At 41.3% G+C, this 22,171-nt stretch overlaps 1 protein-coding gene across 1 annotated transcript in view; it reads right to left on the reverse strand.

Annotated features, from left to right (window-relative positions):
- UGGT2 (UDP-glucose glycoprotein glucosyltransferase 2) overlaps positions 1 to 22,171 on the reverse strand; it is a 306,688-nt gene that overhangs the window by 131,859 nt on the left and 152,658 nt on the right. The window contains exons 18-22 of the mRNA XM_084618017.1: positions 17,568 to 17,691; positions 17,390 to 17,488; positions 15,916 to 16,010; positions 12,079 to 12,285; positions 8,234 to 8,365 (exon numbers count right to left, since the gene is read on the reverse strand). Of these exons, the coding sequence (XP_084474143.1) occupies positions 8,234 to 8,365; positions 12,079 to 12,285; positions 15,916 to 16,010; positions 17,390 to 17,488; positions 17,568 to 17,691 (657 nt within the window). The remainder of the gene's footprint in view (positions 1 to 8,233; positions 8,366 to 12,078; positions 12,286 to 15,915; positions 16,011 to 17,389; positions 17,489 to 17,567; positions 17,692 to 22,171) is intronic.

Genomic DNA, 22,171 nt, shown 5'->3' on the forward strand with positions numbered 1-22,171 from the left:
AAGGAAATTTGTGGGTTGTTAATCACACTAATACAGGAGAGATAAATTAGTTGAGAAAGTAAAACTCACCTAGTAAATATCAACCTTGCCACTTTAGATTTCCAGGTATGTATGTATAAGAATTGATCATATACTATGTCAACTTCATGATTTATTCTTCGCTGTGTTCAACCAATGATTTGGTCAATTGCTGGTTTCATTCCATGTTACTGTCAAATTCCTGATTTATTACCTCAATTCCAACTGTAATTTTGACTTGATAATTGTGCTGTTTAATTCTTAATTAGTTAGAAGTTTAATTGATTTTAAGTTTGCTCTCTTTATTAATTTGTAATAAAACTCATATAAAGCATACAACTCTCTCTCCAGAGGGCAAAGGTCATTTACTGAACTATTTCAGAGCTACTAGGTTCTATCTCTAAATTAATACTTGTATCCCAAACAGAGATCTAGGCTTAGAGGAGGCAGTAGAAGTCAGTTCCCTTGTCGGGTGCATGCCCCAAGGAACTCAGTAGGGCCAAGATTGTACAAGATAGGATTAAGGGACTAGGGATCACAACCATGACGGCTGTTCTTAGAATTCTCAGGCCTTTGTCTATAGCACCAGGTCCCAGACTCCCTGCCTCACCAGTAGAGTTCATATGAATGGGACGCCTCCCTGCTGTGCTTCCAGTGGTAGCTGTGGTGAGGCTACCCTAACAGGAGTCACAGGCTGAGCTAGAGACTGTCTCCTTGTGGTCCCTGAAGAGGTGTTTGGTACTGTAGCAGTGTTGGCACGTAGTACCATAAAGGGCACTCTCATAGTCATAGACAGTAGTGGTGACTCAAGCTGTGGAGTAACCATCAAATTGTTCAGTACCAAGAAAAACTTTGGTGTTGAGAGGGTTGATGCAGAGAGCAACCATACCATAATGATCAGCACCGGAAGTGTGGGTGCCAGGGTCTCTGGCATCAAGTGCACCAAGGTTGGTACCAATGGATCATACAAGGCAAAGGATGGTGCTCTACTTCAGATGGTACCATTGCTTGGTGACTGGTTCTGTCAGGTTGTCAGAAGGACCCAATTTGAACCATGAACCATCTTTTGACTGAGTAGTCTGAGAAGATCTGTGCCTCTCTTTATGAGACGCCAAAGGCAAAGGAAAGAACTAGGCCTGTGCTCGTGGTGGGAACCATATTTCTTCCTATTCCTTTCAGATGACTGGGTATAGAATGACTTAGATGCTCTGCTGGTCTCAGTAGATTGAGACGTCTTTGAAGAGTGAGCATGGGAGCTCAGATCTGAGCAACAACTCAAAGGAGCACTCAATTATAATGGCTGTTCAAGTCTGGTAGGCCCTTTTTTCATAGAATATCAGGGTTGGAAGGGACCTCAGGAGGTCATCTAGTCCAACCCCCTGCTCAAAGCAGGACCAATCCCCAACTAAATCATCCCAGCCAGGGCTTTGTCAAGACTGACCTTAAAAATATCTAAGGAAGGAGATTCCACCACCTCCCTAGGTAATGCATTCCAGTGCTTCACCACCCTCCTAGTGAAAAAGTTTTTCCTAATATACAACCTAAACCTCCCCCACTGCAACTTGAGACCATTACCCCTTGTACTGTCATCAGCTACCACTGAGAACAGTCTAGATCCATCCTCTTTGGAACTTCCTTTCAGGTAGTTGAAAGCAACTATCAAATCCCCCCTCATTCTTCTCTTCCGCAGACTAAACAATCCCAGTCCCTCAGCCTCTCCTCATAAGTCATGTGTTCCAGTCCCCTAATCATTTTTGTTGCCCTCCACTGGACTCACTCCAATTTTTCCACATCCTTCTTGTAGTGTGGGGCCCAAAACTGGACACAGTACTCCAGATGAGGCCTCACCAATGTTGAATAGAGGGGAACGATCATGTCCCTCGATCTGCTGGCAATGCCCCTACTTATACATCCCAAAATGCCATTGGCCCTCTTGGCAACAAGGGCACACTGTTGACTCATATCCAGCATCTTGTCCACTGTAACCCCTAGGTATTTTTCTCCAGAACTGCTGCTGAGCCATTCGGTCCCTAGTCTGTAGCGGTGCATGGGATTCGTCCGTCCTAAATGCAGGACTCTGCACTTGTCCTTGTTGAACCTCATCAGATTTCTTTTGGCCCAATCCTCTAGTTTGTCTAGAGCCCTCTGTATCCTATCCCTACCTTCCAGCGTATCCACCTCTCCTCCCAGTTTAGTGTCATTTGCAAACTTGCTGAGGGTGCAATCCACACCATCCTCCAGATCATTTATGAAGATACTGAACAAAACCGGCCCCAGGATCGACCCTTGGGGCACTCCACTTGGTACCGGCTGCCAACTAGACATGGAGCCATTGATCACTACCCGTTGAACCCGACAATCTAGCCAGCTTTCTATCCACCTTATAGTCCATTCATCCAGCCCATACTTCTTTAACTTGCTGGCAAGAATACTGTGGGAGACAGTGTCAAAAGCTTTGCTAAAGTCAAGGAACAACACGTCCACTGCTTTCCCCTCATCCACAGAGCTAGTTATCTCGTCATAGAAGGCAATTAGATGAGTCAGGCATGACTTGCCCTTGGTGAATCCATGCTGACTGTTCCTGATCACTTTCCTCTCCTCTAAGTGTTTCAGAATTGATTCCTTGAGGACCTGCTCCATGATTTTTCTGGGGACTGAGGTGACGCTGACTCGCCTTTAGTTCCCAGGATCCTCCTTCTTCCCTTTTTTAAAAATGGGCACTACATTAGCCTTTTTCCAGTCTTCCAGGACTTCCCCCGATCGCCATGAGTTTTCAAAGATAATGGCCAATCACATCCGCCCACTCCTTTAGCACTCTCGGATGCAGCGCATCCGGCCCCATGGACTTGTGCTCGTCCAGCTTTTCTAAATAGTCCCGAACCACTTCTTTCTCCACAGCGGGCTGGTCACCTCCTCCCCATGCTGTGCTGCCCAGTGCAGCAGTCTGGGAGCTGACCTTGTTCGTGAAGACAGAGGCAAAAAAAGCATTGAGTACATTAGCTTTTTCCACATCCTCTGTCACTAGGTTGCCTCCCTCATTCAGTAAGGGGCCCACACTTTCCTTGACTTTCTTCTTGTTGCTAACATACCTGAAGAAACCCTTCTTCTTACTCTTAACATCACTTGCTAGCTGCAACTTCAGGTGTGATTTGGCCTTCGTGATTTCACTCCTGCATGCCCAAGCAATATTTTTATACTTTTCCCTGGTCATTTGTCCAATCTTCCACTTCTTGTAAGCTTCTTTTTTGTGTTCAAGATCAGCAAGGATTTCACTGTTAAGCCAAGCTGGTCGCCTGCCATATTTACTATTCTTTCTACACATTGGGATGGTCTGTCCCTGTAACCACAATAAGGATTCTTTAAAATACAGCCAGCTCTCCTGGACTCCTTTCCCCCTCATGTTATTCTCCCAGGGGATCCTGCCCATCTGTTCCCTGAGGGAGTCAAAGTCTGTTTTTCTGAAGTCCAGGGTCTGTATTCTGCTGCTCTCCTTTCTTCCCTGTGTCAGGATCCTGAACTCGACCATCTCATGGTCACTGCCTCCCAGGTTCCCATCCACTTTAGCTTCCCCTACTAATTCTTTCCGGTTTGAGAGCAGCAGGTCAAGAAGAGCTCTGCCCCTAGTTGGTTCCTCCAGCACTTGCACCAGGAAATTATCCCCTACCCTTTCCAAAAACTTTCTGGATTGTCTGTGCACCGCTGTATTGCTCTCCCAGCAGATATCAGGGTGATTGACGTCTCCCATGAGAATCAGGGCCTGCGATCTAGAACTTCCCTGAGTTGCCGGAAGAAAGCCTCGTCCATCTCATCCCCCTGGTCTGGTGGTCTATAGCAGACTCCCACCACAACATCACCCTTGTTGCTCACACTTCTAAACTTAATCCAGAGACTCTTAGGTTTTTCTGCAGTTTCATACTTGAGCTCTGACCAGTTATACTGCTCCCTTAAATACAGTGCAACTCCCCCACCTTTTCTGCCCTGCCTGTCCTTCCTGAACAGTTTATATCCATCCATCCATGAGAGCTTTCCCACCAAGCCTCTGTTATTCCAATCACATCAGAATTCCTTGACTGTGCCAGGACTTCCAGGTCTCCCTGCTTGTTTCCCAGGCTTCTTACATTTGTGTATAGGCACTTGAGATAACTTTCTGATCATCCCTCTTTCTCAGTATGAGGCAGGACCCCTGCCCTCTCACGCGCTCCTGCTCATGCTTCCTCCTGGTATCCCACTTCCCCACTTACCTCAGGGCTTTGGTCTCCCTCCCCTGGTGAACCTAGTTTAAAGCCCTCCTCACTAGGTTAGCCAGCCTGCTTGCGAAGATGCTCTTCCCTCTCTTCGTTAGGTGGAGCCCGTCTCTGCCTAGCACTCCTCCTCCTTGGAGCACCATCCTGTGATCAAAGAATCCAAAGCCTTCTCTCTGACACCACCTGCGTAGCCATTCGTTGACTTCCACGATTCGATGGTCTCTACCTAGGCCTTTTCCTTCCAGGGGGAGGATGGACGAGAAGACCACTTGCGCCTCAAACTCCTTTATCCTTCTTCCCAGAGCCACGTAGTCCGCAGTGATCCACTCAAGGTCATTCTTGGCAGTATCATTGGTGCCCACGTGGAGAAGCAGGAAGGGGTAGCAATCTGAGGGCTTGATAAGTCTTGGCAGTCTCTCTGTCACATCGTGAATCCTAGCTCCTGGCAAGCAGCAGACTTCTCGGTTTTCCCGGTTGGGCAGCAGATAGATGACTCATCATCCCCATCAGTTGTGAGGAGGTTCTCATCAAACGCTTCATGAGAAATAATCTAAGGCTAGTTTTTCTTGCCTTCCGTGTCCTCTTAGAAAAGGAACAGCAGATGGAGCACCTATTGGGGATATGCCCCTCTCTAAGGCAAAAGAGTCACATCTTTCAGCTGCATCACAAGAGGGACAAGTTTTGAAGCCTAAGGACATCACATCAGTCACCTCAGCTAAATGATGGTACTGGGGAAGTCCCTATTTCTAAAAGGTTATCTATTTCTTTATTTATTTTTCAAACTAACAGGCATTAAATTAATACAAAAAATCACACTAACTATACTAGCTACATGAAAATACTAATTATTTCTATATGCAAAATGGATTTAAGTGTCACAGTGTGCAAGAGAAGTGGTATGGCTGGGCCACTGGTTCTGTGCTACGAACAAATCTGTCAAAATTGAGAACAGGAGGCTGAAGTTGAGACTTATCCTCTGACGAAGAGATCTGTCTTCCTGTTTTATGTTTGAGATGGCTATTGATAGCTAGATAGGATTGCTGAGGATGAGACTGATATCTCCTCTGAACAAAAGAAAGGACTTGGGTACTAGTGTATTGTGTCTGGTGGTAGAAGCCCAAAAAAAGATAATCTCTTCTTTAAGGCAGGTAGTGATAGTACCACAGACGTTGCAACTGACCTAGCGATGGTCTCATCAGTTTTGTTACCTGACAATCCTTCCCCTTCAAAGGAAAGATCTTCTCTTACCTGCACATCAGAAGATAATACAGTCTTGAAGAACTACCACACTGGGTCAGGCCAATGGTTCATTTAGCCCAGTTTCCTGTCTTCCAACAGTGGCCAGTGTAAGGAATGCTTCAGAGGGAATGAACAGAACAGGCAATCATCAACTGATCCATCCTGTCATCCACTCCTAGCTTCTGGCAATCAGAGGCTAAGGAATTCCAAAGTATGGGGTTGCATCCCTAACCATCTTGGCTCAGAGCCACTGATGGACCGATTCTTCATGAACTTATTTAATTCTCTTTTGAACCCCGTTATAGTTTTGGCCTTCACAGCATCCAATGGCAATGAGTTCCACAGGTTGCCTGTGTGGTGTCTGAAGAAATACTACCTTTTGTTTGTTTGAAACCTGCTGACTGTTAATTTTATTGAGTGATCTGGATTATTATGTTAGTGAAGGAGTAAATAATACTTCCTTATTCACTGTCTCCACAGCAGTCATGATTTTATAGACCTCTATCATCTCCCCTTAGTCAGATGAAAAGTACCAGTCTTTTTAATCTTTCCTCTTACAGAAGCTCTATACCCTTAATCATTTTTGTTGCCCTTCTCTGTACCTTTCCAATTCTAATATATATTTTATGAGATGAGCTGACCAGAACTGCATACAGTATTCTAGATGTACGCATACCATGGATTTATGTAGTGGCATTATGATATTTTCTGTCTTATCATCTATTCCTTTCCTAATAGCTCCTAACATTCTGTTAGCTTTTTTGACTGCCATTGAACAGATCTTTTCAGAGAATTATCCACAATGATTCCAAGATCTCTTTCTTGAGTGGTAATAGCTGATTTAGACCAAATCATTTTGTATGCATAGTTGGGATTATGTTTTCTAATGTGCACTACTTTGCATTTATCAACATTGAATTTCATCTGCCACAGGTTACCCAGTCACCCAGTCTTGTGAGATCCCTTTGTAACTCTTCACAGTCTGCTTTGGACTTAACTATCTCAAATAATTTTGTATCATCTGAAAATTTTGCCACCTCACTGTTTACCGCTTTTTCCAGATAATTTATGAATACATGGAACAACACTGTTCCCAGTACAGACCCCTGGGGGACACCACTATTTACCTCTTTCCATTCTGAAAACTGACCATTTATTCCTACCCTTTGTTTTCTGTCTTTTAATCAGTTACTGATCCATGAGAGGACCTTCCACTATCTCTCTCCGGACAAGAGGGAAGTCACAGATCTAGCTGCTGCTTCAGAGGCAACTACCATCTAGCACTACTAATAAAATCTTTTTACAATAACAATTTGAAAGAAATGAAGGATAAAAACAAGAAGTCCCGCAGGCACAGCAAAGACTCAAATTTCCAAACCTACTCATATTAAGAAAACTAAAAAAGAATGGCAGTGGTTGGGCCTCCATGGCCTTTTGATAGCCTCCAGAATATTTAAAAACCTCAGACTGAGAACTGTTGAGCAAGTTATACAAATACACATTTTTATAAAAGAATTTTGGAAGGGATATAAACCCTCACACTATGGCATAAGACAACCTCTAACTATTGGAGTTTGGAGGAAACCTTCCCTGGAGGCAGGTGATCCCATAACTACTATCGCAGAGTTTCTCACATATTCTTTTCACATATCTGGACACTGTCAGAAAAGAAGATACTGAACCGGATGGACACCTGGTCAATTCCAGCATGGCATATCCTATGTTCCTGAGTAGTTAATGACTGCAAATGAAATCCGTAATAAAGAACTACAGAAAAAACAAACAAAAGCGAGTATACATTCTAGCCACACTGTGGAGAGTAAGAAAGTAATATACATTACCTTATGTCATAAATATAAAGGGAAAGGTAAACCCCTTTAAAATCCCTCCTGGCCAGAGGAAAAATCCTCTCACCTGTAAAGGGTTAAGAAGCTAAAGGTAACCTCGCTGGCACCTGACCAAAATGACCAATGAGGAGACAAGATACGTTCAAAAGCTGGGAGGAGGGAGAGAAACAAAGGGTCTGGATCTGTGTCTGTCTATATGCTGCTTTTGCCGGGGATAGAACAGGAATGGAGTCTTAGAACTTTAGTAAGTAATCTAACTAGGTATGTGTTAGATTATGATTTCTTTAAATGGCTGAGAAAAGAACTGTGCTGAATAGAATGACTATTTCTGTCTGTGTGTCTTTTTTGTAACTCAAGATTTTGCCTAGAGGGATTCTCTATGTTTTGAATCTAATTACCCTGTAAGGTATCTATCATCCTGATTTTACTGGGGTGATTCCTTTACTTCTATTTCTATTAAAAGTCTTCTTGTAAGAAAACTGACTGCTTTTTCATTGTTCTCAGATCCAAGGGTTTGGGTCTGTGGTCACCTATGCAAGTTGGTGAGGATTTTTACCAAACCTTTCCCAGGAAGTGGGGTGCAAGGGTTGGGAGGATTTTGGGGGGAAAGACGTGTCCAAACTACGTTTCCCAGTAAACCCGGTTAGAGTTTGGTGGTGGCAGTGGATATTCCAAGGACAAAGGATAAAATTAATTTGTACCTTGGGGAAGTTTTAACCTAAGCTGGTAAAAGTAAGCTTAGGAGGTTTTCATGCAGGTCCCCACATCTGTACCCTAGAGTTCAGAGTGGGGGAGGAACCTTGACACCTTGGCATTACATAAAAGTTCAAGGAGAGGAAGAGAACATACATGGAGAATAAGAAAATGGACTGTTTTTTTACTTACCCTCCCATTGCTGACAACAGCCATTTGCCCAGGAAGCAGTTTAAGAACTTCTTGACAGAACATTTGGTGAGTTTGAATTATATCCATTCCTATAGTGTTGTATTTCTTCTCAAAAGTACTGTCATCCATTCCCTAAAGCAGAAGAAATGTGTAATGTGTAAGACTGTGGCCAGATTCAGCAAAAACAAAATACAGTGATAGTCAGCCAGGGTTTTCTTCAGACTGTTCATAACAAAACTCTAAACAAGATAAAAGCAAGAGAGAACTCTTCCAGCCTTAGCTTCAGACCAGTCAAATAACCCTGGGAGTGAAGCCCTACATATCTACATTCCTCTGTGTCTCTCCCAAGCAACTAATTTGTACATCTTTCTCCTTGAGCAACAGAAGAGCCAGGCTGAGCCTGAGTTTAAGCACTTTTTGACCAGGAAGTGCTCAGAACACTGTCACATAAAGAATCACGAATCTTGCAATAAAGTCCACTATTCTGTTAATTTACCCTATCTTGCGCTCTTAATCAGAAAAAATGGATTATGAAGGGGAAAAATAAAATTTCTCAACAACAAAAATGATAGTTACTCACTTGTAACTGCAGTTCTTCGAACTGGACTCTACATATTCACACTTGTAGGATGAGCTGATCAGGTGCAGTTTAGAGGGTGACATTTTAATTAGCAGTGCCTGATGGAGTGCCATAAAAGGAGGCATAGCACTCCAGCCACCTCAGTTCCTTCTGCATCTCCCTCAGGTCCTGTTTGGAAATCAGGACTCAGAGAAACAGGGGTAAGGTGTGGCTGTATACATATGCAGGGTCTGGATACAGGTGAGTAATATTAATTTCTTCTTTGTGTAGCTTCTGCATATTCCCACTCCTGGGATAGTTTAGCTTTCAGTAATCCCATTACATGGATTCCCAATTAAAAAGTGATTAAAGAACTGGCCTGCCAAATCTAGCACCTGATCTTGACGCCAAATTTAGAGGATTATGTTTAGTAAAAGTATGGATGGAACTCCAAGTTGCAGCCTTACATATTTCAATAAGTGGGACAGGTCTTTTAAATGCCATAGGCACTTCTTTGACTTTAGTGGAATTGGACCTTATTCCCTTCTGGGGAAGAGATTATTACTAATTTATAAGACTCATGAATATACACTCTAACACACTTAGAAACTGTGCAGTAACACTTGGCCTTTTTTACTACCCGAATAAGAGACAAAAAGTCTAGGTTGTCTAAACTCTTTAGTTCTGTTCAGACAGCAGGCTAATGTCATTTTGCATCTAGGGTATGCAATTTAGACTGACCTGATGACTATGTGATCTCAGGAAAAGTATAGGTAAATTGACAGACTGACTAATATGAAAGTCAGTAACCATCTTAGGCAAGAATTTTGGGTGAGGTGAGGGCCTAATACTACTTTATCTTCATAAAAACTGTGAATTATGGGTCAGCCATTAATGCTTGTAGTTCAGACTCTTGTTGCTCAAGTAATAACCATTATGAAAACTGTCTTAATAGACAACTAAAAAAAGAACATTCACTCATTGGCTCAAAAGGCTGTTTTATGAAGTGAAAAAGAACCAAATGAAGGTTTCAAAAAGGTGTACAGACTTTAATTGGAAGATAAAGGTTAAATAATTCTTTAAGAAACTTCTTAACCAAAACTTGAGTAAACAGTGATTTATCAATACCCAAATACAATGCAGATTAGTGTAACCACATACAAGATAACAAAAGATAAGCAGATTTCATATACAGTAAATTACCTAATATGGACTGAACTGGTGCCATATGTGGAACAATATTATTATTATCTGCTCATAATAAAACCCTTTTTCATTTGCTAATATAACATGCATGTGTAGACCCTTTCCTGTTATTAGGTAAAAACCTTTACACATCTACAGAACAAGTCCACTCTGTAGCCATTAAAATTCTATCACCCACATCATGAGGTGGAGTGAACACAAGCCCAGATGAGAAACTTGTCCTTTCTGGGGGGTGTAAGTCTGGAAAAAGGGACACAAGACTCCTCTGAAGAGTTGAAGCACATTGGGAAATAATGGTTACTTAAGTAACTGGTTCTTCAAGGTGTAGTTTGTATGGATCTCATTCTAGGTGGCCATAAGCCTCATGTTGGTTTTTTTATAAGTTTTCATTGGGACCATGTATGTGCCCTGTGTTTTCTCACACTCCTGTACAAAGGCATCAAGGGCAGGACAACAAAGATGTTTCTTCAGTTCCCTCAAAATTTGAAGCCCATATTGTTGAGCACCACAAAAGAAGGGATGGTGGGTGGGTCATGGGATCCGCATTGACAATAACATCTCAAAGAACCACAGTTCTAATCATAAAAAGGTACTGAAGACCAGACCTCAGCCAAATCACGGAGCTGTTCCTGGGCATGGCAGAAAGGAACGGAGGTGGCCAGAATGCCACATCCATTTATATAGCCTCACATTCAAAATGTCTGCTAATGCTGAGGGGAGATGTGAAGGGGGCATAAGCACTCCAACAGGCACTGCAAGTTGAAGTTCCACTGCCTAAGGAGCATACAATCAATGCATCCCATAAATGGAAATATACAGAGGCCATTTGAAGAACTTCCAAATATATTCTTGAACAGCTTTCCTAATTAATAATATTGAAGTACATAGCTGTTTTTGAAACCAGCATTGTAGTCTGCAGCTGTTACTTGGTGGCTAACATCTACCATACAAGTGACCTCTCACTCTGAATTGCTGACTGTGTTTCAAGTCAGTAATAATATAAGAAAACATTTTAAACACATTAATGTACTTTCCCTGCTTTAAGGTAAACAGACATGGAAAATGATTGCTGGAAGTTAAATAATTGAAGTTCTTTTTAATTGCAGTTGCATCAGTCCATGAAGATCATCACTATCATTGCTAAGGATATGATTTAGTCGCAGATTCCGTGACTTTACCAGATCTCCATGACTTCTTTGGCTTCAGCTGTCAGTGGCTGCAGTCAAGGCCAGGACTGTGCACCCCCCTACCCTGCCCCAGTTGCGGCCAGAGTTGTGCACCCCTGCTACACAGCTGTGGCTGGAACTGGGGCTGTGTGCCCCCATCCTGCAGCTGGAGGCAGGACTGTGCACTCCAGTCCTGTGACTTTGGCCGGGGCTGGAGCCAGGGTTATATCTCCCCACAACCCATGACAGTGGGGCTTGGGCTGTCAGTCGCCCCCACCATGGGGGTCTAGCTGTCATTCTTCTCCCTCTCCTTCCTCTCTCCCACCCGGCAGTTCTTTTTGGTAAAAGTCATGGACAGGTCACAGACTCCTGTGAATTTTTGTTTATTGTCTGCGACCTGTCCGTGACGTTTACTAAAAATAACCACGAAAAAATCTTAACCTTAATCATTGCTCAATAAATTCAATACTCAATGTTTACAACAGAAGTAAGGTAACTTTTGGATTAAGCTGATAATTCTTTCACATAGGAGTTCCAAATTTAGTGTTTAAAAAGTGCAAATCAAGAAATAGCTTTAAAAAAATCAGTGATGACTAGAGCTATTTGGCTCTCAATGACCTGATAGCCACATTGTTCAGTAAATTGTGTTTTATTATTTTTCATAATACAAAGATCTTTCAAAATACAAACAACATACCCCAGTAACTGTACTTAAGAACGATTATTTTATGGTTAAAATCACTTTTTTTGACCCATGCTTTATGACACCAGGCAATAGGAAGCTATTCTCAGCTAGAAATGTGCCACCTACCACATAATGAAGTAAAGTATCTATGAAAAGAAAAAAAGTAATGAGCAATAGTTTATATAAATACATCAAGTGACTATTATTTAATAAAATGTTTTTTACTGACCGAAACAAGCAATTTCTTAATTTTAGTTCCTCTAGCAAGGGCTTTTGCTGTCTCCTCCTTAGCTATCTTACTTAGGAAACTTTTTAAGCTGCTGTTTTTCTGTGTTAAAAAGGCGGTCAAAATTGCCCTTGCAATAGCCGTGTTATCTTCCGTTATTTTTGATATTGGATTGTTCACAATCCCAAGACGCGTATGACTGCTTGTTTTCTGCAGACAAAGAAAAATATATAATTACAATCTCATAATTTAATCTACTCACACCTGATGTTAACTATTTATCATCTTAGTTGTCTGTGCAGTGAAATATCCTTAGAACAGTGGTTCTCAACCTTTCCAGACTACAGTACCCCTTTCAGGAGTCTGATTTGTCCTGCAAACCCCAAGTTTCACCTCACTTAAAAACTACTTGCTTACAAAATCAGACAAAAATACAAAAAAGTGTCACAGCACTTGCTTATTTCTCATTTTTACCATATAATTATAAAATAAATAGATTTGAATGTAAATATTCTACTTACATTTCAGTGTGATATTTACCATATAATAATATAGACAGCAATATAAACAATTCATTGTCTATATGAAATTTTAGTTTGTACTCACTTCGCTAATTCTTTTTATGTAGCCTGTTGAAAAACTAGGCAAACATCTAGATGAGCTGACATACCCCCTGTAAGACCTCTGTGTACCCCAAGCAGTACACCTACCAGTGGTTGAGAACCACTGCCTTAGAGTGTTTATTTTTGGCTATTAGTTTTAATGAAAAATATATGTGTGACTGCTAAACTTAGACTTTCAGTTAGCAATAGAAAAGGCAGCTAGTAGGCAGATATTTACCCTGTAACAAACATTTTAAATACAAGATATTCTTCATGGAATGACTACTTTTGGCTACTCTGACAGTTCAGTAGGGAGGGCATTTTAATTAGTGTTAATTATATGCCATATTTCACTTGCATAAATTTCAAAAATGGCTCAATGGATTTTCTCAAATTTCTCTGGAAGATTTAACTTCAGCAGAGAATAAACTGGAAAAATTTCACTTAATTATCCCCTGAATTTTGATAATAAATCAGAAAGAAAATCTTAAATACTTATTAAAGACAATGATGACACACAAGGCTATGGAGGAAGAGACTGATAAGAAATTATTCTTTAGATAGGAGTGAGTAAGTACAGGCTGATCAGGTGACTTTCTTGTCCTCTAAAATCAAGGAGAAGCAAATGAAATGTATTGCAGTAAAGGATTAAATCAGTGGCATTCAAATTGTGGCCTCTGAGGCTCTAAATTGTAGCCCTTGACTGTGTTAAAAAGAAAATCTGTATTTGATTATTAATTATAAATGTGTATCCTGAACTGTACCCTGTGATTTCAAAAAGGAAATGCCCAAGTGGCCATACTCCAGCTAGGATAGGAGGAGAGCAACACATTCTGGCCACTTTCACTCCCTACCTCTGATGCCCCTTATGCCAGGGACTGTGAGGAGTGAGGTGTAGCAGCTGCTTACGCCAGCTCCACATCCTCTCAGGCAGCGGTGGGCAACCTGCGGCCCATCAGGATAATCTGCTGGCAGGCCGCAGGACAGTTTGTTTACATTGACCGTCCACAAGCACGGCCATCGGCCGCTCCCAATGGCTGTGGTTTGCCATTCCTGGCCAATGGAAGCTGCGGGAAGCTGCGCAGGCTGGCCGCCGCTTCCCACAGCTCCCATTTGCCGGGAGCGGCGAACTGTGGCCCCCTGGGAGCTGTGAGCAGCCGGGCCTGTGGACGGTCAATGTAAACAAATTGCCTCGCAGCCTGCCAGCAGATTACCCTGATGGGCTGCGTGCAGCCCACAGGCTGCCCACCATTGCGCTAAAGGACTCCACTTGGTGATGGTTTCCACTCCCCTTGTGCTTTCCTGAATGGAGTCAAAGGATTGGAACAGGGCAGAGAATCTTCCCCAAAGTACTGATGCAGTTCCTTGACCTTTTGAAACAATCTGTTTGGCCATCAGGCTGAAAATTTTGAACACCACTAGACTGAATGATTCATACAGAAAAGGGGATTTATCCAGATCAATCCCTCTCCTAGTCAACTACAGCATCTCCCATGTGGAATTTTTTGTTAGTTAGTTTGGTATTTTTAATAGTATTTCATGTATTTGAGTTGTGGGATGCAGGCTATATAGAACATGGACCATCACTTGTTTTAAGTTACTCTCTCTTTTTTTTTTTCTCCTGTTCTAGGATTTCTGCCTCTATGAGGTTTTTTTTTTTCCTTCTGGTGCCAGGAAACTGATAGACAGTTCTGACACCTTTCCCTCTTTCTCCATGGTAAATACCAATACAAGAAAAGCTCTATTTTCCCTCCTGGAGCTTACATGTGCACTAGATACTGGACTCGTCAATGATTAGTAAATTTACTTTTATTAATTTCATTTTTTTCTTTATATCTTTTGCCATTCTCTTTCATTGGATACTTATTTCCCTACTCACAGCATTCGTTTTTTCTCACCGACACCTAACACATGTCAAATTTTAATGTTAAGGACATGTTATTGTTTGTGAAAGGTGCTAGAATAAGAACCCTGAAGATTAAAGTCTACAAAACAGACACAGCCTAGACACAGATAGTTAGCTTCTTAATGCTGCCACACCAATGTTTCAACCCTGACTGACAGTAACTACCTTTAGCAGAGCTCAAGTAACTCATTCTCCATGCTCATTCAATCCTTGCCTTCTTCTCTGTGATTACCAATAATGGAATCAATTAGTGAAAACTGCTGTTAGTCTTTAATCCATGAAGAAGTTACCAAGTCATTTCACGTAGGCCAGTCACCCTCTGGATGGCAATGACTCTTGCTGATTACTAACACTGACTATATTTGAAACTAGCAACCTACATTTGAAATAGTCTGTATTCCAGTTCTTCAATCCATCTAATTACTTCTCTGGGTAGCTATTCAACCAGGAATATGGGGAAATGAGAAGTAATAGAGGTAGTCCTAACATCTTTACTGTATGCTATAATTTCTCCACTGATAATTAGGTGTGGCTATGTCTACACTATGAGCTAGGGGTGTGATTCCCAGCTCATACACACATATTCTCACTATCAGAGTATAAATAGGGGTGTAACCACAGTAGCATGGCCAGCAGCAGCAGAAGCACAGATCAGCTGTGCCGAGCACAAATCTGCCCAAATTCCATGGGAACGTTTATGGCATGGCTTAGCCATGCTGCCGCTTTCACAGCTACAGTATTATTATTATACGCTAGCTCTTATCGAGGTAGCATGAGTATATGTATGCAAGCTTGAATCACTGCTCTAGCTCATAGCGCAGCCATAGCCTTTGATTCCAAATTTTAGAGGTAAAGAATTAAAATTTCTGTTACAGTTTACTTCACAAGTAAAACATTTTGTCCCCGCTTCTAAACAATCCAAAAAGAGTTTGGAAAACGGACAGAGATCATCATTTAAGAAACTTCCAAAGGAGATGGATTGAATAATTCTCTCTTCTATATGACCCAGAAAGTCCCTTTTGCTATTGATGTTCTTATGGCATTTACTTGCAGTCCTTTAAATCCTGTTGGAAATACCACAGAACTAACAGAAATAAGCAATCTTAAATGCAGAAGACCCTTGACATTTCCATGAAACTAATTATTAGTCTATTAAAACGTTATATTATTTTACTAAGTCTGCCAATAAGTATTCTAAATCTTTGTTTCTTAAATTAGATTACTTTCATATCTGCTATAATTTAATAAACAGAGTTGTGGACAGTATTCATATTCTCCATAGCCGCAGATACTAAAAACATTATTTTCCAATAGGAATTGTTAGAAACTCACCAGGTGTCTCAAAGCTTGAGAAAGCAGATGTCTCCCCGATGGCTTGTCAAAATCAGCAATAATCCAAATGGTAACTGCATATATTACATCTTCATCTGAAAATAACAAATAACCCAGTAAAATAATTTTATTCTAAAAAGTTTAAGTAGATGACAATATTTCCAAATAACAAAATCAAGGAAAGGCTCTCATCAATGTAACATAATCAGATGATAAACATCAATATTTATTTAATAAAGTTATTCTGTCTTGTGATGTACTGCTACACATTACTTCTTATCTAAATCACCACTGGTCGTGGTCTCTGCTCCTGCATGTTAGTGAGGTGGGAACTTATTTAAAATTCTAAATAGTATATTGTCTAGTGTTTCAATCATCCATTCCTTTCAAACTGAAGGTAAAAATATTCCAATATGCAAGAAAAAATATTCACTTATGTTCAAAATAATATTTAAATTGCAGTGCCAAAAAAATCCAAAGACAACAAAAAACCAAAAACCATCCAACAGCTACAGAAGCCAACCCTTTTACTCAGAGAGCAAGCACACAGATGAGTGCTAATCAATCAAAACATATTCTTCAGGAAACTTCAAGTAAGTCACTTCCTCTTCTCCAAAGACAGAGTTATAATAAATGTAGAGACTAAGCAGGATAAACAGAGAAAAAAAATAACAAATTGTGATCTTTAAAACAGGCAAAAGGAATTGAAAAAGTCAACATGGCATGAGTAGCAGCAATATACAAGTTAAGGGCTGGAGTACCTCCAGTAAATTTTAATATTAATAGATATTATAGAGAGGCTACTGCTTCTCCACAGATAATGTTCCAGATAAGTTTCTGTTTTAAACTGAAATTCGCACCCTCCCTAAAATCCTCAAGTGAAGTCATATCAGCCTGAAAAGCAGAGTTTGTGGAGAAAATCTGAAGTAATTTGAATAAGGAGTTCCCGAAACAAAGCACCCTAAATATTAAGCTGTTTTTGTAGGTGCAAAAGCCTTCTAATACTTTTTGCCTACATCTATAGGGGGAAAAAACGGGGCATTAGACATGTGAATAACATGTGGTCAGATTCTTCTTTGGGAGTAATATTAAAGACAGATTTGCAAAATTAAGTAACAAAGCACTCTGTTACTTTTTTGGTTTCAAGTAATCAGATTATGTCTCCTGATTACTTTTTGCTTTAAAATAATCTAATACAATTAGGCCATTTTTTTAACAACTTTGATAGCGACTTCAAACGCATCATCAAACAAGCTTACTATCCCAAGAGATTTTGGATGTTGTATAAAAAACAAAAATCAGGGCTCACACAGATCCTTCTTAAACCAATCTTTCTATATATATTCACCTCAACCAATACTAACATTTCTTTATTATTCTGAATTTACTCATAACTACTGACTTGTATGCATTACTGCCATAATTGTAGGCAAACAGTATTACATAGTTAAAAGGTTGTACAAAATAAATTTACCTTTTTTTGTTAAATACTTCATGTTCTCTGAAATTACAGCACTCTTATCTTGTGAGTCCAAAAAGGAGAAAGTGGAGAAGTCTTCCACACCAACAGGAACTGCAAAGTTAAAAATATTATTTGTTACAATTAGGAGTTGAAAAAACTTGATAACAAACCAGCCAAGAAAAGTATTTACCTGACGTGGATATGAAATTTATGTATCTTCTCTTAGTGCCAAGAATAGTGGGATTTATACGGGAAACTACATTATGCTGATCCATGAGGAAATCTACCGCATCCATATGATCATTTAGCAAGCCCTGTAATAGCAAAAATAAATCCCACTTTTCATTAATTCCCATTTAATTTAACAATTTTAAGATAAACACAAGATGAGTATTTATCTATAAAATAAAATAAAATTCAGGATTGTCTCTCTGAGTGTCACTCTGAAACCTAGAATGTCTGTGGGATTAGTGTGAAGAGATAGAAACAGGTACAAGCATGGCTTAGAGTTCATTTTGTTCAGAAGATCACCAGATTCAATCATGAGTGGGATTTGCGGGCTGTTACTGTCCAATTTTTAAGTTCTCAAGCCATTTTGACGTTATGAATTACATCCATGTGACAGCAAGGCATGTATCTATCAGAACAATTTACCAAGGGTCATGGTGGATACTCCATCACTGACAAATTTTAAATTAAGAGTGGATGTTTTTCTAAAAAAATATGCTCTAGGAAAGTTCTAGGTCCTGTATTATACAGGAGGTCAGATTAGATGATCACAATGGTCCCCCCCGGCCTTGAAATCTATGAACCTACACCATGCCAAGAGTCCAATACCATTGTAACATGAGAGGTAACTCAACCAAGCACCACCCTTACTCTACAGCTAATTTGCATGCAACAGCTTCATTGGTTGTATGAGGGAGGCTGCACAGATGGTGGATTACTTGGCCCAACTGCACAGTTCTTCAAAACTACCCACACAACACAACTAGCATACAACAAATGAAGGTTATTTACTTGTAACCAGAGTATTTTGAGATGACTCTGCATGTTCGCTCTTATAGGTACTGCACTGCCTGGTGGTGCCTAATGGTAGAACCTTCTCCAAGTCTTGCCTGCTGGAGCCCATGTGCAATCCCTCATACCCCTATCTTCTCCAAATGTTCTGAGGATGAGGCCATATAGTGTGGTGCTGTGCCTTCTATTGCCTCAACCCAGAATACCACAATAGAACTCTGAAAAACAGGAGAAGGTGGATGGGAAGTGTGAATATGCAGAATCATCTTGAAAAACTCCTGTTACTAGTAACCAACCTTCATTTCCTCTTCACATGGTTCTGCATATTCCCACTTATGGATAGTTTAACAACCAGTGCTGGGAGATGGGAACACAATCCTAATTAAATAATGATTGAAGCACTGCTCTGCCACATTTGACATCTGCTCTAGTAGCTAGATCCACCGCATAATGTTTAGTGAATGTGATCAGTGACTTCCAAGTAGCAGCCCTGGAAACTTCCCTAATAGGAACATGTTTAAGACAAGCAAAAGATGCTGGTACAGCCCTAGTAGAATGAAACCATAAAACCAGCAGCTCACGAGTTTCAGCTTACTCATTACACTGCACAATGCATTGTTTAACCCCAGGGGTGGGGAACGTACGGCCCATGGGCTGGATCTGGCCAGTTGCTTAATTTCATCCAGTCCGCGGTAAGTATTGGCAACCCCATCCCCTCCACAGGGCTGGAGCTGTAAGCACTGGCTCACCCCACCACGGGCGGGAAGTCCTGAGCCTCCGTGCCCCCCACCCGTGGGGCTGGAGCCACGAGCGCCAGCTTGCCCCACTGTGGAGAAAGCCCCAAGCCTCCGCCCCCCCAAACCCCCCAGGCAGGTGAGTTGAACATTTTATATTTCTCTCTCTAAAAAAAATAATAAATTAAGTTGCTTTTTACTTGTGTTTGGACCCCAATTAATTTTTCCTGTGGGTCAATGGCCCAAGATAGAAAATAGACTCCCCACTCCTGGTTTAACCCATATTGAAATACTCTGCGTAGGCACATTGTGACCCATATGATTCTTAGCATACGAAACAATCAGTCGATGACTTCCTAAAACTCTTAGTTCTATCTAAGAGTGGCTGGTCTACACTATCACGGTAAGTTGACCTAAGTTACGCTACTTCAGTTACGTGAATAACTTCACTGAAGTCGACTTTGCTTATGTCAACTTACCGCGGTGTCTACACTGTGCTGTGTCGACGGGAGATGCTCTCCCGCCAACTTATCTTACTCCTCTCAGGGAGCTGGAGTACTGCAGTCAATGGGGGAGTGCTCTGCCATCGATTTAGCAAGTCTTCACCAGACCAGCTAAACTGACACTGCTGCATTGATCGCAGCAGTGCGGATCTAAGTGTAGACATGGCCTAAGTAGTATGCAAGAGCCCACTCTCTGTCTAACGTACATAAGGCAGACTCTCCTTTATTAGCATGAGGTTTCAGAAATAAAACTGGTAAATTAGTTGTGCAGATACTATTTTTGGTAAAAACTTGGGATCAGGCCTAAAACCACCTTATCTTTGAGAAAATTCATAAACAGCAAGTCAGCCACCAGGGCTTGCAATTCACTCACCTTCTGGCTGATGTAATAGTGCTAATAAATAGCCTTTTACAATTAACCAGAACATTCTGTACCAACAAAAAACCAGTGCTCAAGACTAGTCAAAGTCCGATAGCCCAAACCATCAGATGAAGCGACTTCAGATATAACTGCAGAATCCTGCCTTGCTGCTGTGACAAAATGTCTGGAGACAGAGGAGGATACCTGTTTCATCTGTCTGACAGATGGAGCTGGTCCGTGTACCCACTGTTGTCTTTGCCAAGGTGAGGCAATCAATATAATTTTTGCTCTGTCCCGACGAATTTTCTTCACCACTTTCTAAATCAATGGAAAAAAGTGTGTGAGGGGGAAATATACAGTAGGTCCTCTCCTCAATGAAGAAAGCAAGCATCCAAAAGGGACTGATGGTCCCTCCCTGTTCTTGATGAGATGAGGGGATACCTTTTGTTTCTTTCTGTCACAAAACAGATCTACATCAGGCTGACCTTAATGGGAAAAGATGTCTTGAACTACTTGATCCTTCAGGGACCACTTGTAAATCAGAGAAATGTTCCTAATGAGATGATTCACAAGCACACTGCTTTCCCCTGCCAAATGCAGGTCCACCTGATAGATCCTGTGAAGACTGTAGCAATCCCATAACCTGACCGCTTTGGCACATAACTGGAATGAAGGACCTCCCCTTTGTTTGTTTAAAGAACACACAATGTTGTTATGTGTTGTCTATTATCACCTGAACCACCCTTCCCTGTGAGGAAGGAACTGTCTGAGAGCCAAACAAATGGCTCTTAATTCCAGCACACTGATCTGCACACACTTTTCTTGAAAAGCCCAATGACCTTGGGTTGTAAATTGTGCTGAACAGGCTCCTCATCCAGTGTTATCGTTATCGATGGTGAAGGAAGATTAAACAAAACACCCCTGAGAACACTTGGCCTGTTTGTCCATCACCTCAGCCAATCTAGAATGCCCTAAGGCATGGTGACAAATATTATAAAAACTATCTCAGCGGGGTGTGTAAACTCAAAACATCCAATGCTGCATTGGACACATTCTGAGATGGGCAAAGGGGATTACGTAAATGGTAGCTGCCATCAATCTCATAAGACCAAAGCTCAAATTTGCTAAATAACTTAGAATCATAGAAGATTAGAGCTGGAAGAGACCTTAGGAGGTCATCTGGTCCACCCCCTGCTCAAAATGTGTTCTGTTTTTAAAAACCTCTCTTCTGAAAGAAAACTCCCCACATTGCTGAGTCCAGTATAGAACCTATAAAGGCAATTCTCTGAGTTAGGCAGAGATTTGACTATTTGAAGTTGAGAAGCAGACCCAGATCTGAAAAGACGGAGATTGTAATCACAATGTGGAGTGACAGAACCTTGCGAATAGCAGCTTTCAGCAGCCAATCATCCAAATGCAGGTAAACAAAGATCCCGTTTTGTCAGATGTGCTGCTACCACAGCAACACACCTTAAAAAAAACCTAAAGCTGTGAATCTAGTTATCTTTGATGTTCCCTAAAGCTCTAATTATTGAAAAGACATCCCTTTCAAAGGGGAGATCTTCTACTTCAACCTTCCTGTCCGCTGCCAAGGAAGACAAATGGAGCCAACATGCCCCCTCAAGGAGACTGTGGATGCCAAAGATCTGTCAGAAGAGTCTGCAGCATCAAATGATGCCCTGAGGTCATGCTTTGCCACATACTGTCCTTCAGTCAGAAGAGCCTTAGCCAGTCTTCTTTTGTCCTCTCACAATTCTTGCTTGAAACATGGCATTTTCCCCCCAAGATGCAAATGGTACCAGGACATCACAGCCTGTTAATTAGGAAGAGAAGAGGACAAGAACACTTTTCTCCCAAGTACATCTGTTTTCCTGCCCTCTCTATCTGCAGGGATAGAATGATCTTGGCCATACCTAAACCTGTTACTGGCAACAGCTAACACCAGCGAATTTGATACAGGATGGGTGTGGAAATAAGAGAAACCTTCCAGTGCCTTGCTGTGGTTCCATCATGGAACACCCAAGATACAGCTGATATTTCCTCACCCATACCTGATACAGCTTGTCCACTTTCTTAGAAACAGGCTGTTAGGAATCCAGAGTTGACCAAATAACTTTAATGGGGTGCAATAGACCATCCAAAATAGGAAGTGACCTATTCACGGAAGTAGCTCCAA

This window comes from Lepidochelys olivacea (assembly GCF_965140295.1).
Source record: "Lepidochelys olivacea isolate rLepOli2 genome assembly, chromosome: 1".
Classification (NCBI taxonomy): domain Eukaryota; kingdom Metazoa; phylum Chordata; order Testudines; family Cheloniidae; genus Lepidochelys; species Lepidochelys olivacea.